General features: G+C 36.2%; 3 protein-coding genes across 3 annotated transcripts; 2 read left to right on the forward strand and 1 right to left on the reverse strand.

Moving 5' to 3' along the window:
• The first annotated feature begins 5,007 nt into the window (after positions 1-5,007).
• On the forward strand, positions 5,008-9,591 carry LOC136234127 (ruBisCO large subunit-binding protein subunit beta, chloroplastic). Its single transcript, XM_066023899.1, has 15 exons — positions 5,008-5,301; positions 5,417-5,542; positions 5,634-5,771; positions 5,917-6,012; positions 6,105-6,347; positions 6,431-6,665; positions 6,918-7,087; positions 7,312-7,389; positions 7,487-7,558; positions 7,640-7,744; positions 8,117-8,209; positions 8,318-8,410; positions 8,676-8,811; positions 8,908-9,053; positions 9,136-9,591. Exons 1-14 carry the CDS (start codon positions 5,131-5,133, stop codon positions 8,970-8,972), a joined length of 1,821 nt encoding a protein of 606 aa, XP_065879971.1. The 5' UTR covers positions 5,008-5,130; the 3' UTR covers positions 8,973-9,053; positions 9,136-9,591.
• A 682-nt stretch (positions 9,592-10,273) lies between these two features.
• On the forward strand, positions 10,274-11,446 carry LOC136218220 (uncharacterized). Its single transcript, XM_066004992.1, is given in 3 exon segments — positions 10,274-10,851; positions 11,250-11,341; positions 11,432-11,446. Coding segments are annotated over 3 exon segments (273 nt in total). The 5' UTR covers positions 10,274-10,685.
• Positions 11,447-15,778: 4,332 nt separating this feature from the next.
• Positions 15,779-16,559, reverse strand: LOC136204701 (GCN5-related N-acetyltransferase 1, chloroplastic). Its single transcript, XM_065995542.1, has one exon. The coding sequence runs from the start codon at positions 16,488-16,490 to the stop codon at positions 15,942-15,944; it is 549 nt and encodes a 182-aa protein (XP_065851614.1). The 5' UTR covers positions 16,491-16,559; the 3' UTR covers positions 15,779-15,941.
• Positions 16,560-17,214: the final 655 nt, after the last annotated feature.

A 17,214-nucleotide genomic window follows, 5' to 3' on the forward strand; every position in this document is an offset into this window, starting at 1 on the left:
AAAACGAAAATCATTATACAAATAGCTCTCCTTACCAATCAAATTCTATCTAAAAAGCAGGTTAAAAACTATGATATAAAGAATACAAAGTAAAAAAAATTCAAAAATCTGAATTATACAGTTACTCGAAGAAATGCGAAGAGTGGATCCTGTAAAAAAACGAACAAAGAAACTCACAAATATATGTTTTTCAACCATTAAAATGATTCGAGTTTTAAGGTAGATGAGGAAAACCTGCGAAATAGCATAAATAAAAAAGTTAAATTGTTGAACTACGCTTCGAACGATCAATCAAACCGTGAGTTTTAAGGTCAGATAAACTGACTGACTTAGGAATAGCTTCTTTCTTCCTCTGTCTCGAGAAATTTGCATCCCTAAAATTTTCCGTGCTGACCCGAGATCCTTCATCTCAAACCGTGTGTTTAGTTGTGCCTTTAACTGATTTATGGCTGCTTTGTTTTGACAAGCTATAAGCATGTCATCAACATATAACAAGAGATAAATCTTAGAGCCATCACTAAGGTCTCTACTATACACACACCAGTCATAACTAGACCTATGAAAGTCCTGACTTATCATAAACTCATCGAACTTCATGTACCACTGTCTAGGGGACTGTTTCAGACCATATAGAGACTTCTTAAGCAAACATACCCGCTGGTCTTTATCTCCTATTTCAAAACCCTCTGGTTGTTGCATATATATGACCTCATCCAGGTTTCCATGAAGAAAAGCTATTTTGACATCTAACCGTTCTAATTCTAGATCAAAACGAGCTACAAGAGAGAGAATAATCCTGATAGACCTATGTTTAACAACCGGTGAATAGATTTCATTAAAGTCTATACCTTCCTGCTGAGTAAACCCTTTGGCCACCAACCTAGCTTTAAACCTAGGTTCCTCTACACCAGGTATCCCTTCCTTTCTTTTAAACACCCACCTTGAACCGACCAACTTCTTATCAAAAGGTTTATCTACCAAAATCCAAGTTTCATTTTTATCAAGGGATTTTATCTAATCCTTCATAGCGTTAAGCCACTGTTCCTTGTCAACCGAATTCACAGCTTCCCTATAGGTTACAGGTTCAGACTCTTGTACTTCCTTAGCAACACTAAATGCATAAGCTACAAGGTCCTCAAAACCATATCTAACCGGGGCCCTAGGGACTCTTCTTTCACTGTCTCTAACAAGTCTATAGCTTTGACTGGACTCAGTATCATTACCATCACTGACTTCTTGCTCGGTTTTACGGGTGTTTTCACTATTTTCTTCAAGCTCCACCTCATTCTTAACACTCTCAAGGTTTTGAATGGACTTAGGACTACTCGGTTCTAACTGAGTTTTTTCTTGGTTTTTCCGATAAGGAAAATCCATCTCATTGAACACAACATTTCTGCTGACTATGGATTTCTTATAACCAGATTCTAGGCACCACAACTTATAGCCCTTGACTCCTATAGGGTAGCCTATAAAAACACATCTTAGAGCCCGAGGTTCTAATTTTCCCTGTCTAACGTGTGCAAAAGCTGAACAACCAAACACTCTAAGTTTTTCATAATCCTCTGGGTAATCAGACCACATTTGCATAGGTGTTTTAAAACCTATAGCAGATGATGGGCACCTATTGATTAGGTAACACGCAGTTTGCACTGCTTCAGCCCAGAAAGACTTAGGGAGACTGGATTGGATTAACATGCACCTAACTCTTTCTAGGATAGTCCTATTATACCTCTCTGCTAGGCCATTCTGCTGTGGAGTTCCAGGAACGGTATGATGTTTAGTTATACCTGACTTCTTGCACAAAGTGATAAAATCTTTGTCAAGAAACTCCAAACCATTGTCGGTTCTCAACCTTTTGATTTTCTTTCCTGTTTGGGTTTCCACTAACACTTTCCAATCCTTGAACGTTTGCAAAGCCTCATTCTTATGAGCTAGAATATAAACCCATACTCTTCTAGAGTAACCATCAATAAGAGTCATAAAATAGGTCCTCCCACCATGAGACTTAGTTCTTGTTGGCCCCCATAGGCCAGAGTGAATGTACTCAAGAATGTCCTGGGTTCTATGTATTGCTGACTTAGGAAACTTGACTTTACTAGACTTCCCTAAGACACAGTTCTCACAGAAATCTATCTTTCCTATGTGATCTTTACCAAGACAACCCTGCTTCCTAAGTTCATGCAAACCAACTTCACTCACGTGACCTAGTCTAAGGTGCCAAATATTGGTTCTATCAGTTTTATACTCGGTGAGATTTGCGGTAGAGACTAACACAGTACTACCTAGGAGTGTGTATAGGCCATTACTCATGGTACCTTTCATAACAACTAAAGGTCCTCTAGATATCCTTATGATACCCCCTTCGGCTCTATAATTGTATCCTTGTTTATCAAGCGTATCCAAAGAAATTAAATTTCTTTTCAGTTCTGGCACATACCTCACACCGGTCATAATCCTTTCTTGACCATCGAACATCTTCAGCCTAATGGAGCCTTGACCCAGTACCTTGCACAACTTGTTGTTGCCTAGAAGAACCCTCCCACCTTCCTCTTGAAAGTCTTCGAACCATGTCCTGTTGGGAGTCATATGGAACGTACATCCGCTGTCCAAGATCCAGTCAATGTTTGGATCTTTATCAGTGACAGCAAGGACCTCAGCGCTCTCATAACCTTCTTCTACCACAGCGGCTTCGCCTTGATCTTTAGGCTGACCTAGACTCTTGTTCCTCTCAGGACAGTTTTTCCTGAAATGTCCTTCCTTATGGCAGTGAAAACACTTGTAGACCTTGCCTTCTTTATTGCTTGAGGATGTAGTTTTGGACTTTTTCCCGTTCTTGTTCTTTGGCTTGTGAGAGTCCTTTTTCTCAGACCTTCCACGAACAAACAATCCTTCTGCAGCTTCAGTGTTGGTGTTGGCCTCAATCTGTTTTGACTTTAGCGCCATCAGAACTTCTTCCAGACTTAGTGTTTCTCTAGCGTACTTCATGGTTTCAACAAAATGACTGAAAGACTGGGGTAAAGAATTCAAGATCATTATGGCCTGATCTTCATCTTCAATCTTTACCTCTATGTTCTCTAGGTCAATTATGATCTTTGAGAAATCATCAAGATAGTCTTCAACTGGCTTGTCCTCGTTCATCTTGAAGCCGAAAAGCTTTCCCTTAAGATAAACCCGATTGGTAAGTGTCTTCGTCATGTACAACTGTTCAAGCTTGAGCCAAACCCCAGCAGCTGAGGTTTCCTTCGAAACTTCTCTTAGCACTTTATCGCCAAGATACAGGACGATCGTACTGTAATCCAATTCAAGAAGATCTTCTTTCTCCTCCTTCGTCATTGTCGTCGGAAATTCCTTATCGCCCTTCAGAGCCTTCGCAACCTTCATTTGAACCAAGATTGCCTTCATCCTCTGTCTCCATAGAGCAAAATCTCCCTTACCATTGAAACGCTCGATCTCGATCTTTGTAAAACCCATTGCTCTGTTCTTGATTAGCTCTGATACCAATTGTTGAACTACGCTTCGAACGATCAATCAACCACACAGAGAAACAAAGTACACAAAGATCACAGATTGGATCTTGAAACAACAATCAAAAGAATACACACAGAATTTACCCTGGTTCGGCTTAACTGCCTACATCCAGCAACTTCACTAATCAATGGAGATTACAACAAGATTGAAACAGTTTCTCCTTTTCCAGAAACTCTCGTGTTTTCCCAATCCCCAATTCAGATTATCACAGTGTACACTTATGACTTAGTCTAAGAATCTCTCTCGTGTAAAACTACTTCCCAACCCAGACCTTTTATAGCCTTTACAAGATTGTGAAAATACCCAAAATATCCTTACTCAAAATGTACTAACTCAGCAAGACCTACTGACCAGTGGTAACACAGCAAGACCATGTTGACCTGTATTATCACCTCAGTACCATGCTGACCACAGCCATGCTGACTTGATAACTCAGCATTCCGACTTCTTGATTTTACTCTTGCTGACGAGTTGACTTACAATTACGCTGACTTGTTGACTCAGCATCATCATCAGCAAGTGATAGAAAACAACGACTTACATAAATAAACAAATTTGAAAAAAAGAGCTAAAAGCAACGAAAAAACGAAATCTGCAGAAAATATATTTGAACCGTAGATTTGCGTTCTTTTGATAACATCCCACACTTTTATAGAGAACAAAACAACACGAAAGGGCTACAAATGTCAACAAAAAAGGTGAGAAGAAAGATGACTATTGAGATGTTGCGATGTTCTGATCGGAAGATGAAGCAATGACAACAGGTTACTAATCTGAGAATGGAGGATGAAAAACGGAGAAGAAGAGGATAATCTTGAGAGAAATGAATTCTTTTGGAGTGGGCGGCTGGGTAAGCGGGTGATTTTTTGATAGAAACCCTAATGTGGAAGGGAAAAGGCGGGAAGTTAACGGGAAAGGAAAAATCTAAATTGTCCAACTAATGCGGCGCCGCTTTGGTGCCAACTATAAGCAACCACAATGAATTTGAAGGAAATGACAGAAATAAAAAATGCCCTCAAAGATATAGTAAAAAGACATGATAGGACAATTGAATTTGAAAGAAATGAGAGAAGAGAGGGTTTTGATTGGAAATTTTTGGTAAAAATAGCAGATTTTACTGTTTGGACTCTTCAGTTTTAAAATGTTTAAATAGATTGTTATTATTTATAATTATATTTTAATTTATTTTTAAATATAAATATATTAGTTGAACGGATTGAACTGAACTTAAAAATTAGTTTTCTTAACCAAACCCAACCTAACCCGATATAAATATAATGCGGACTCGACTGGATTTTGACAAGATAATTTGATATCTAACCTAATTAGGCCGGCCCAGCCAATTAACATGTCTCTACTAAAATCTACTAAAATCTTATACCAGTAACACCCATAGTTTCACCTGGGTGCAATTCCCCACTTGTCCAAATCTAGGATACAATACAGTTAAGCACAGTTGTGGAGCAGCGCCAAAACCATCTCCTACTCTATCTAGAGATATTTTTTTGCAATGTGGGTATCTTTATCCTTATCCTCCAAATCACCCATTCCCTCTAAATTTAAACTATCTTCTTTTATCTATCTTTAACGCACTCATGAACAATGCTTTTTGCTTCTACAATGCCATGCTCATCACCAACTCCAATTGCTGCACTTTCTTTCCCTGGCCCAGCACTTCCCAAAAGAGTCTCCTCTCCTTCATTCTCTAGTCCTAAAGCCATGGCCAAAGATCTTTATTTTAACCATGACGGTTCAGCTACAAAGAAACTTCTGGTACTCTCCAATGCTCTCAATTTCTCTTCAAACAAAAGTTCATTAATTTGGGTTAGACTTTTCTTGAATTGTCCAATTTCACCTTTAGCTTTAGATATAATTTGGTGTTGTGCAGGCTGGGGTGGATATAGTGGCACAGCTAGTAGGAGTGACCTTAGGTCCTAAGGGTAGAAATGTGGTTCTTGGAAACAAGTATGGACCTCCTAAGATTGTTAACGATGGAGAAACTGTTCTCAAGCAGGTATTTTATCGGACCCTCTTATATTGTAGTTCCATTCACGTTTTCTGATTGAGAACTTTTTTCTAATGAATGTGATTTTGTTGATAATTAGATTGAGTTGGAAGATCCTCTAGAGAATGTTGGAGTGAAATTGGTTAGACAAGCTGGTGCAAAAACAAATGACCTTGCAGGTGATGGCTCTACTACATCTATAGTTCTAGCTCACGGATTAATTACTGAAGGTCTCAAGGTTAGAAAACTCTTGAATTTTTTCTTTTAACAAAGTAATGTATGGCATTGATTCAAGTTTCTATCTCATTTAATTTAAGGGCATATCTACTTCAAAATTCTCACTATCTATTAACTTTTTATATTAAAGATGATACAATTTCTAGGTGACTGCCGCTGGCACTAATCCTATTCAAGTCGCCCGTGGGATCGATAAAACATCAGTAGCTCTTGTTTCTGAACTCAAATTGATGTCTAGAGAGGTTTAAATGAGTTCATTTTTCTCCTTCTCCTTGCTTAACAAAAATTCAGATCCAGGAAAAGCAGAAAGCATTCAAGTAAGATATTTCTTCAGGTTGAGGATGATGAGCTTGTAGATGTTGCTGCTGTCAGTGCGGGGAATGATTATACAGTGGGAAACATGATATCTGAAGCCCTGCGAGAAGTAGGAAAGAAGGGTGTAGTCACAATTGAAAAAGGAAAAGGCATGGAGAACAATCTACAAATTGTAAAAGGGATGCAATTTGATCGTGGATATTTGTCTCCTTACTTCGTCACTGATCGACGGAAGATGACAGTGGAGTTTCTTGACTGCAAGGTATGAACCATAAGCCTTAACATCTCCTGCTGTGTTTTTTTTTTCTATGAAATGAATGGAGAATGATAATAGTTTGGTTGCAGTTACTTTTGGTTGACAAAAAGATCACAAATCCGAAGGAGCTGATCCGAATACTGGACAATGCAGTAAAAGAGAAGTACCCAATAGTGATAGTTGCAGAGGGCATTGAGCGGGAAGCCCTAGCTCCAGTTATTAGGAACAAACTCAGGGGTGTTCTGAAGGTAGCTGCTATTAAAGCTCCTGCCTTTGGCGAACGCAAGAGCCACTATTTAGATGATATTGCTATCTTGACTGGAGGTAAGGGATTATTTACTCAATAATGTCAAATGTTTTTTTGAGGATTGAATGGACTCGATGGATTGAAAGAAAGATGGACCCTTTGGTAAAAGAAAATTCAATTAATCGGGAAGTCCGTGAGATAGTACAATCTGTAGTCGCAGAACATTGCTTTGATTTTTGGGGGTTAGAAAGTCACAAGTCCAGCATTGATTTTAATTTCTTCAGTTTCTTTTCCTCACCTTATTATTCTTCCTTTTCACATGGATGTAGGCACCGTAATCAGAGATGAGATGGGGTTCACCCTAGAAAAGGCTAGCAAGGAGGTTTTAGGCTCTGCTACAAAAGTTACTATAACAAAAGATTCTACACTTATAGTAACTGATGGAAGCACACAAGCAGCTGTGCAGAAGAGGGTTTCTCAGCTTCGTAATCTTGTCGAGGTGGATCTGCCTATTATAAACCATTATAGTTTGATATCCCAAGTTTCATGTTGCAAGATTAAAATGACAATTTTATGTATCAACACAAACTATCCAGTACTTCAAGTTGGATGGTTTTGACCTTATAAATGGAATGATATGTATCTATTGAAAAAGTTTATCCACACCAACTTATAATTAGTTTGTTCTTCCTGAGAAGACCAATACTCTCTCTCATTTTGCAGAATAGTGAAGAAAATTTCCAAAAGAAAATAATAAATGAAAGAATAGCAAGGTTATCAGGAGGAATTGCCATCCTCCAGGTATCAAGTGCTTCTGGTAATCAATAGTTTGTCCTAAATGTGAAGATGCCAAGACTCTGACTTTGTTATGAATTCTTTATTTATCATTAAATCGTAGGTTGGAGCACAAACACAAGTTGAGTTGAAGGATAAACAACTGAGAGTAGAAGACGCTTTAAATGCGACCAAGGTAGCTGGTTGTTCTTCTTGATATTCCATTTCTTTTGTTTATAAATCATAAATAATAAGCTTCTGGCTTAGTGTATCGCAGGCAGCAATTGAGGAAGGTGTAGTAGTTGGTGGAGGATGTAGCCTTCTTAGGCTGTCTACTAAGGTGGATGGTATTAAAGAGATTTTGGATAATGAAGAACAGAAGGTACCTTATTTGCTCCATCTTCTGTTTTTATTTTACTTTTTCACACTTAAATGTATTGATAGCATGACAAGAGTTGAAAATTTCTGATTGATTAATCTGAAGCGAATCGTCTGTAAATATCACTTATCAACAATTCTAGACTTCCCTTTTTCATTTTTGCTTAGCATGGTCCACAACCAGAGCACCCAGGGGATCTTTAGCTTGTTAGAACAATGCAACTTAAACTGATAATTTTAGTCTGAAGGAGAAAAGGCACACTTCACTATTTATTGCTTCCTACTTTGAACGACAAAACATTCTATTATTGATATTGACTTGCCAACCAGTTCAGTTTATACTGTTGTGATCTTAATATACAAATGGTTCATGCAGATTGGAGCTGAGATCTTCAAAAAAGCTTTGAGTTATCCTACAAGATTAATAGCCAAGAATGCTGGCGTGAATAGCAGTGTCGTCATAAACCAGGTTTTTCTTTTCTTTTGAACTTATTTCTTTATCATATGCATCATTACTGAATTTGTTTCTACAATTTGAACAGAAAGTTGATACAAAAACTTGTTGAATGATATGTAGATTCTGTCAAAGGACGGTCCAAGGTATGGATACAATGCTGCAAGAGACAGATACGAGGATTTGATGGCTGCAGGAATCATAGACCCAACAAAGGTATGATCATTTGTAGTCATTCAGAAGACGAGCTCGAGTTTAGGTATTAGAGACATTTAGGATTATGATCATAGATAACTACATTGCAATATTGCATAGCTCCATATCAATTTGGCAATGTATATAAATAAATTAATTCAGCTAATCCATTCATCTTGAAGAAACAAAAGTTCAACATTTGCAAGAAAAACCGTTTTGAACTTCTCAATTAATGTAAATATGAACGTATAAAATGCTCATGATGCTCAATGAATCTACGAAGCAGGTAGTTCGATGTTGTATAGAGAATGCTGCATCGGTAGCCAAAATATTTTTGACTTCTGATGCTGTTGTAGTGGATTCTAAGGAACCACGGCCTCTACCAATGAGAAGACCAATGCCTGAAATGCCGAAAATACCAGGTAAGTCTATCTACACTATGTACCTGAGTACCTAGGATAAGCAAATGCATCTGCATTTTCCAGATTTTATATTTATCTGCCTACCAAACAATTCAGGTATTGCACCTCCTATGAGCCCTATGAGCCCTATGAGCCTACAGTTGGGGAGGCAGAGGAGATAATACTGCTTCACTTAAGCTGTGTTAACTCTGGTCCATCTATTTACTCGAAACGGTGCGAGGGATTTGAAGGCAATGAACAATGTAAGTAAACAGACCACTCCAGCATAAGTACTATTTTTCCTGGTTGAGTCGTGCTGATGATTAATCAAGTACTTGCTGATAGGTATACATGATTTGCTCATGTCATATTAAGGGGGTTAATTTCCTTTAAGAAAATGAAGAATTTATCATGAAATTTGCATCCCGAAACGAAGAGTAATTGAGCAAGATAATTTGGTGGAACGATTTGACGGACTTACAGAGGAATTTGATGTCAGAACAACTTGCTCTTGATAGAGTAAATGTTACATATCAAGATACAACTAATACTGTTTTGAAATGTGTAAGCATTATAAACAGGCTATATCTGCTCCTGTTGTAAATAGCCTTATTTATGGTTTATGTGCTATTCAGACTAAGATAAGTATTAAGTAACGTTGTCTTCACTTTGGTAGGTCTGAAAATTGATTCATAATCAGCAAATGAGTTTTATAAAAGGAAAAGAGTGATATTTTACAAGTCAATTCTGCTGGTTGTAATAACATATTTCCCTATGCATAGAGTTCAAATTTTGAGTTCACATAGAAACATATACTCAACTATTTTATGTATATCTATATAACGGGAAATGATACTTCTACTGTTCTACAACAGCAAGCAAATCAATAAGCATGAGGAGAGGATTTTTAATTTTTTTTTCTCAAGAGAAAAAAAAATAAGTTAAAGCTCGACTAAACATTTGGACGACTCGTTCTTTCTTTTCTAGAAAAAAACAAACAGATTAAAGTGCTATTCACTTTCTTCAAATTTGTTGGTTTTTATCTCTAATTATTATTTGGTAATATTTTTTTCTTTGAACTATCCAAAATGTTATGCAAAATGTTATTTTTAATTGTAGATTTATTATTTTGTAATATTTACCTCATGATCTATTAAAATTTGTAAAATCTAATAAATTACTGTCCATATTAATTAAGCTTTCACTAATTTTAATAATTTCAGAGTAAATATTATCGAAATAATAGATGGAGAAAGGATAAGTATTTTTTAATAGATAACTGAGGAAAATGGCACTAGAGAAAAAAAAAACTAAAGGTTTTGGGAAGACAGAAAATTTCTAAAGAAGACTAGAAGAGTAACATTTTTTTGCCAATGAGAGTTGGTCTGAGTGGTAAGACGTTGAACCTCTGCTTGATAGATTTGAGGTTCGATTCTCCACTCGGTGATCTGTAAATTCCATTGGAAACCCTCATCGAGGTCTCAGTTTCTCCCAGAAGGGTAACATTTTTTATGAAAAGAGTGGGGAAAGAAAGGATAATGTCCATCACCGGATAAACCTCTGTAGGATTTTTATTGGTTTGATCGCCTTGCCTCCATATGATATCTAGTATTCAATAATGGCACTAGGCCCAATTACATCGATATCAGCCCACAAGGACCGATCGAACTTGCCTTTTATCTATATCTTTCTACAATTTTGTCATCTATCGTACCAAAAGTCTCAAACAGGTAAACCCCATAAGTGTTCTTCAACTCAACTCTTCTTCATTTGCTATGCCTTTAAAATAATAGTGAGAATGAGTAGAGATCTCGATTTCCTTGTATCAAGCAGAAATTAGAAAGAAGCCGTTTCCAAATTAGAGTTTCTGTAAAAGAGGGAAAAGGAGAAGAAAGATGGTATTGTCGATGGGATTGAGTGTGCAGTGCTTATTGGATTTGATAGTGGCTGGGTTTTCGTTGATGATCGGTTTAGGCATCTTTGCTTTCATTGCTTCTATTCTTTGCTCCGCTGCTTTTTTTTACAACGCCAAGGCTGTCTCCTGAATTTCTCTATCCCAAGGTAATATTTCCCTATCCTTTCTCTGCGTTTGTTCATCTGTAGAAAAGATTAGTTCAACTTGAAATTAACAGGGAATTTCTTGATCTAATAATTCAATTTTTGAACTAAAACATCTTGTTTAGCATATGAGTCACTTTATAGTTTTAATTTATAAGTTGGCTGGTAGTTGTTTGATGATCCTTTTGTTCCTATTGAAAGGTTTTTACTTCATTTTCCTGTTTGAAAAAGTTGCAATTTTAGCAATTATTAGGTTAAGGATTCAGTGTTTATGTCTTGGACAAAAATAAGGATGTGAAGAATTGCTTTAATCTCTCATAAAATGCACAATTGTTTAAGGTGAGATGAGGATAATGATGGATAAGTATTGAGTTGTTGGAAATTATTTAGTGTTGTTTCAGGTGAAAAGTTGAAGAATAGTTTAGTGAATAGAATTACAAGCTGGTTGTTTGGAAAAGCAGCGGGGTACTTGACTGTTCTGAAGAGAAATGATGTAACCTCCTTTTGATAATGAAATGGCTTCTTTTTTTAATTGTCATCATGTCTTGTTGTTGATGTATTAATTTGCTTTTTCTCTTTGCAGCCTTTGATGTATTAAACGGTATAAGGATATTCATTTGTTATAGAATTGTCATCATGTCCTTGTATTTCAAGATTGAAAAATACCTTGGAACTTTGAAATCATTGTTAGCATGTTCAGACCCAAACTAGAAATGCCTTGGCACCAGCTCTTTTGTTTTGGCTCCTGCTCTGACTGCAGGGTTTTTCTTTTGGTTGAAACTGACCTGATATTTTAAACACATTGGTTACACGACTTCAAAGTTCAATTTTATTTTATTGCTGTTACTTTAAAGAAGACACTTTTATGAACTAGAACAAGAAGTTGGGTAAAAATGCCAAACGCATGAGAAGGAGCAAATAGGTCGCCACGGAAACTGGAAACAAAGCAATTAATTTAGCTAACAAATGATTTGCTTTATTAGCCGATCTTTGAATTAAACTTACTACAATGAAGCAAGTAAAATCTTTTTAAAGTACCGAGAAATCCTAAGAATTATCATTGATAGAGTTAGAAACAAGCTGGCAATTTGAAAGAATGTTTAAGTGCTGAAAGTTTGGGAAACGAGTTTATTGAAGAAAGAATGTCCCAGTGTTGAAAGTTTTGGAAACTAGTCCATTGAAGAGCATGGCGAATCACAAGAGCTTCTACAATACTTGGATAGAAGCAATGAACAAAACCAAAGGAATCATTGTGACCCTCCACAATGAAACTAGCATCAACATAATAGCAATGGCAAGCGAGTTCAATAGAGTTCTGAGGAAAACATCCAAGTCTCGACGGTTTCTGGGCAACCTGCTACTGATACATAAGAGAGCTAGAGCATTGAATAACTTATACATGAATAATAGAAAGCTGAAACAAAAGAAGTTGATTTCCGGTTACCGTATACCCTAAAGCAAGGAGGCTGCAATAATACAATGAGAATCAAAAGTCAAACACAAAAAAAAGTTAGACCATCAATCTCAAAAGAAATTGCAGAAGTCCAATTGAATCTAATAGGCGAGCTAGACCATATATAGACTTTGCAAAAACACAATGAAGTGATGAAACACTAAAAGAGTCCGTTTGGTACGTTGTAATGCAATGTAATGTAATCAACGTTGTAATGTAATCAAATGTGTAATGTAATGTAATGGAATCATGATTATATTACCATGTTTGGTTGACAAATTTTAATAAAATCCATAAAATACAATTATCATTACAATACGTATATTTATATTAGTTAAATACAATTTTCATGTTTTTTTTTTTTTCAGATTTTCATGTTTTCTTCAATTTCTTTTTTCATTTTTCGTTGTTTTTCTCATTTTTGTTTTTTTCCGTTTTTTCATTTCACATTTTTTCGTGCTTTTTCTCGTTTTCATGTTTTTCGTTTTTTGCATTTTTTCTCGTTTTCGGTTTTTTCACATTTTCGCATTTTTTGGTTTTTATGTTTTCATGTTTTTTTTCGTATTTCACCGTTAGTAATAAAAATACAAGGCTAATTGTAATGATGATTCATGACTATTTTGTTTGTAATGCTCATTATATAAATTTGTGAAGAAAAATTGAATGATGTAATTGTGATTCCATTACGATAAAAATTATATTACTAACAAACATGGTAATGAACCTCCATTGTAATGGTCATTCCATTACGACGTCCATTACAGTGTACCAAACAGGGTCTAAGGACTTGATTGGATGGAGGGTTTAGAGGGGTTAATAAGAGAATGGTTAGTAAGGGTTGATAGAAACCCTTGTTTGGGAGGGGGAAGGGTTAGTAAAGGTTTCTACAAACCCATGTTTGGAACACAAAAAAAATTAGAAGGGTAAGGGTTTGGAGGGGTTTTGAAGGGTTTCTTTTTAAGAAATTCTATCCAATTTTCAACCCTCCAATTTGGTGGGTTTGGAAGGGTTATAAATTACCATTCCTTCCCCTTCCCTTTCCTTACCTTTCCCTACCATTCTCTACCATTCCTTTATTAACTCTTCCCTACCCTTCATCCAGAAGGGCAGAAAGCTGGAATATTAACCTTCCTATTGATACTGGGCAAAATAAGGAAGAAGAAGAGAACTGAAAGGAAGAAGCAGAGTAGAGAAAACTAGAGGAGAGAAGAGATTAATTTCATATTTTCATTGATAAGATCTGCAGTACGCTACTAGAGGTTACATATAGCCGTTTCATGAGTTTGCACGCAACGCGTGTCAATACGTGTCAATCCTTTCCTCTCTCTTTAACTAACTTAACAACTGCAAATATAAACAGACAAAAGTTGCAAAACGCAGCCTATAAGGAAATAAACGCAAATAACAGAATAAAAATCAAATTGCAGAATTCAACGCATATCACCTATTTAGCAAATTAAACACCGTTGGCATTGAATCGCTTCAAAAACTGAATATAGAATGCTTGAATTTTGGAGGAACGGCATAGATCTGATAGAATTTCATACGATGTCGGCATGAGCTATATAGGACTAGAGGACTCAAAATTGACTTGAGAATTCCAATTTGACAACATTGATTAAAAACATAATATTCATTTGTATTTCCAAACTAAGGTTCGAAAGTCAATTAAAATCTTAAACTATAAAAAATCAGATTTAGTTAAATCAGATTTAGTTAAATCAGATTTCTAAACTAAGTGAACTGAGTCTTCATCCTAAGCAAAATAGACTCATCCTAAGCAAAATCATTAATTGAGATCTCATTGAATCTGATTGATGATTTTGATATTTTAAAATCCTAATTAACTTTGAATTTTTAGTTTGAGGAGTAAATAAATGTATGTCTTGATTAAATAAGTTTAATATGTAAAAAGAAAATTACAAGTTATTTTATTAATTATACCGATATCCACTCTAGTTATTAGATAATAAATATTATTTCTAAGGATTAAGATTATAACAGTTTAATTATATATTTTTTCTATGCAACTACCATTTTAGATTAACATTTTCATCATTTTTTCTCTTCTAATAAAAAAATATCAAGTGTCATCAAAATCTAATAGTTAAGCAATTAAAGTTGTATATAGACATCAAGTGCCCCCTTGAACTTGGTTTAAAAAATTGATTGGCTCGTGAACTTACAATGTCTTATTAGCCTCTCAAAATAATTAATTTGTCACTTTAATTGTATAGTGACTTATTAACCATCTAAACTTGAATCAAGTGAAACTCTTTAAACCAAATTTTTTTGGTATAGTACTCAAAGCACTAGAGTGATCCAGTAGCCGGAAAGGGGTCTAGAAGTGCCTACTACTATACCAACCCACTACACTTGGCTCTATCCATTTACAGAACAAATACAGGAAAAAATCATATTGAAAACGTTACTAACTCAACCCCTTCTTTCGTAGAGTTGTGTATTGTATGTGATCCGAACCTGTTCGGAGCGAGCCTCCTATAGAGGCAAGTGAAGTTGGTGAGCCGTATGATGGGCAACTATCTCTTGCGGTTCGGAGAGGACTCGGCTCTTAGGTAGTACTCCCTCGGTTTCGGGGTGGACTCTTTCACTCTATTTTATTATATACGTTTAGTGAAAAGAATGTTTTTTGATACACCTAGGACATGGATTCTATATGAACTAATGGATCGTAACAAGTCCTTGCTACTAGCAATGACTTCCTCTTTCATTACTTCATCCTTTCTATATCCCTCTCCCTTGTTCTCAGTTATTCAGCAAATGACACTGACTTTCTATCTTTAAGTTCGATCATTGACAAGGTTCAAAAAAGGGTGGGTATTCACAAATTTTATCAGCTAATGACCCTTCACGATTACATAAAAGAAAAAAAAAGAAAATGAGACGGGTCTTTCTTGAACTATATCATAAAACACAGATCTTCCCCTCCACACCAATCACAAGTTTTTCTTCATTCCTCTCGTATATGGTCGTAACTCCCTTGATGCTAGCTTTTGAAAAAGACTTTTCATATCATTCCCATTTAAGTCTGATTCGGATCTCTCCGTTGTTTCCTTTTTCTGCCGCACCTTTTCCTTGAAATGAAAAAAAGATGGTACGCTCGAATTGTATTATTTAAGTGCTTATTACTTGCCAAAGATCCTACTTTTACAATTAGTAGGTTACCGGATTATTCAAATAAGTTGTGTTTTCCGTGGTTTTTCCATGTTACAACTTCCTTCCGTGCCAATTCGGTCGATCCGGAATGGATTGGTTAAACATTCCATTAAGAATTATTGTATTCAGAACAATGTAAACCCAATTAAAGTTTAAATATCCCATCTCCTTCTTGTGCAGATTTTTTTTATCTAGAATTCCTTATTTTCGACGGAGCAAAATTGCGACGGTGTTACAAAATTTTGGCGCCTTTTACAACCCTAATCAAACTGTAATGGAAACGTAGAGAAGTTCTGAACGTAACAGAATCAAAACCATATTGCAGTAGCGTAATTATCAATTTCCGAAATAGAGTTCCCATGGGAATGCTATTATCTCATAATCATCTACAATTTTTTCCAATTTTTCCGTAAAATATCAATTTAAGAACAAAAAGATAAATAAATAAATAGCGATGTAGTAATTATTTCTTGTTTTTCTGTTTTCTAGAGTACAGCATACCTCGGATTCCATCCGGATCCGCCACAAAACCCAAAGGCCGATAAAAGCCGAGAACTCGGGGCTCCGAATACAAAGCAATATTTACAATCCCTTTCTCTAACAGCTCCTCTACCAGTCTCTCCATCACCACTTTCCCTAACCCGAGTCCTTGATAGGAAGGATCCACCACCACATCCCATATTATGGCATTGAATACATTATCTCCGGTGGCTCTAGCAAATGCAACCGGCTTCTGTGTCTTCTTGTGTTCAATCCATAAAAGTGAGCTTGTGTTCTCTAAGGCCACTTTGATCTTCTCCGGGTCTCGCTTTGGAAATCCAACCGCTACGAAAACCGAATTGAGTTGGTCCAGATTGAGGTCGGAGAATGTACGGCGGAGAAGGAACCCTCGGGAGTTGAGAGAGTCATCGGAGATGGAGTATTTGTTAGTGACTGATAGGGCGGAGTAATGGTGATTGGATTTGAGGTGGAAAGAAGGGAGAGGATTGGAGATTATGCCACGTACAACCATTGTCTTGTAGCTAAGGCTATGGTGATCTCTTCTTCTTCTGCTTATAGGGTTTGAGTGATTTTGGTTGGGAAGGTGGAACTTGTGGCTCTTGTTTTACCGTTATCTACTCACTTGTGCGGGATATTGTGGGCCCTACGGGTGTTGAAAAACCGCACCGGATCGAAATAACCGACCGAACTAATGAATTTTGATTTTTCAGTTCGGTTTTTCGGTCTATTAGGTTCGATTTCGGTTTTACTTTTTTTAATATTTCGATAATTTTGGTTGGTTTAGTTTTTGAATCAAAATTACCGAACCGAAATAAATTAATTTTAGTTAAAAAAAAGTACATATCATTACATACAATACAAAATTGGTTTTCAGCAAAAAAAAAAAGAGGAATTAAGAAATGTAAACAATTAAAATTCAATAAATGGAAATAGTACTGTCCCATTTCATGCAATACAACGAACGAAGATTTTTTTTTTTTTTTTTGGTAGTATAGAGAAGGCTAAAGTTCGGGGAAAACAGAAAAAGAAACTACACTCGAATTAGACGACTCAGACTCGAGCCACAACTATCCTCAAATAAGATGTCTTGGAGTCCTGCAGGAGGCACATCACACTCATGATGACCCAGTGAAACCGAACCTGCGAAATTCATCATCCAGTCAGCATCGCGATTGTCTTCCCTATAAAAGAGTGTTTGGTTAAAAGACACTATGGAATGGAAATGGGAAAGAGAT

This window comes from Euphorbia lathyris, chromosome 1 (assembly GCF_963576675.1).
Source record: "Euphorbia lathyris chromosome 1, ddEupLath1.1, whole genome shotgun sequence".
Taxonomy (NCBI): Eukaryota; Viridiplantae; Streptophyta; class Magnoliopsida; order Malpighiales; family Euphorbiaceae; genus Euphorbia; species Euphorbia lathyris.

Coding starts and splice junctions, on each gene's coding strand:
- LOC136234127 (XM_066023899.1), top strand. CDS start 5,131: ATGCTTTTTGCTTCTACAATGCCATGCTCATCACCAACTCCAATTGCT. Junction 5,772..5,916: donor TAATTACTGAAGGTCTCAAG/GTTAGAAAACTC, acceptor TACAATTTCTAG/GTGACTGCCGCTGGCACTAA. Junction 7,088..7,311: donor AGCTTCGTAATCTTGTCGAG/GTGGATCTGCCT, acceptor CTCATTTTGCAG/AATAGTGAAGAAAATTTCCA.
- LOC136204701 (XM_065995542.1), bottom strand. CDS start 16,490: ATGGTTGTACGTGGCATAATCTCCAATCCTCTCCCTTCTTTCCACCTC.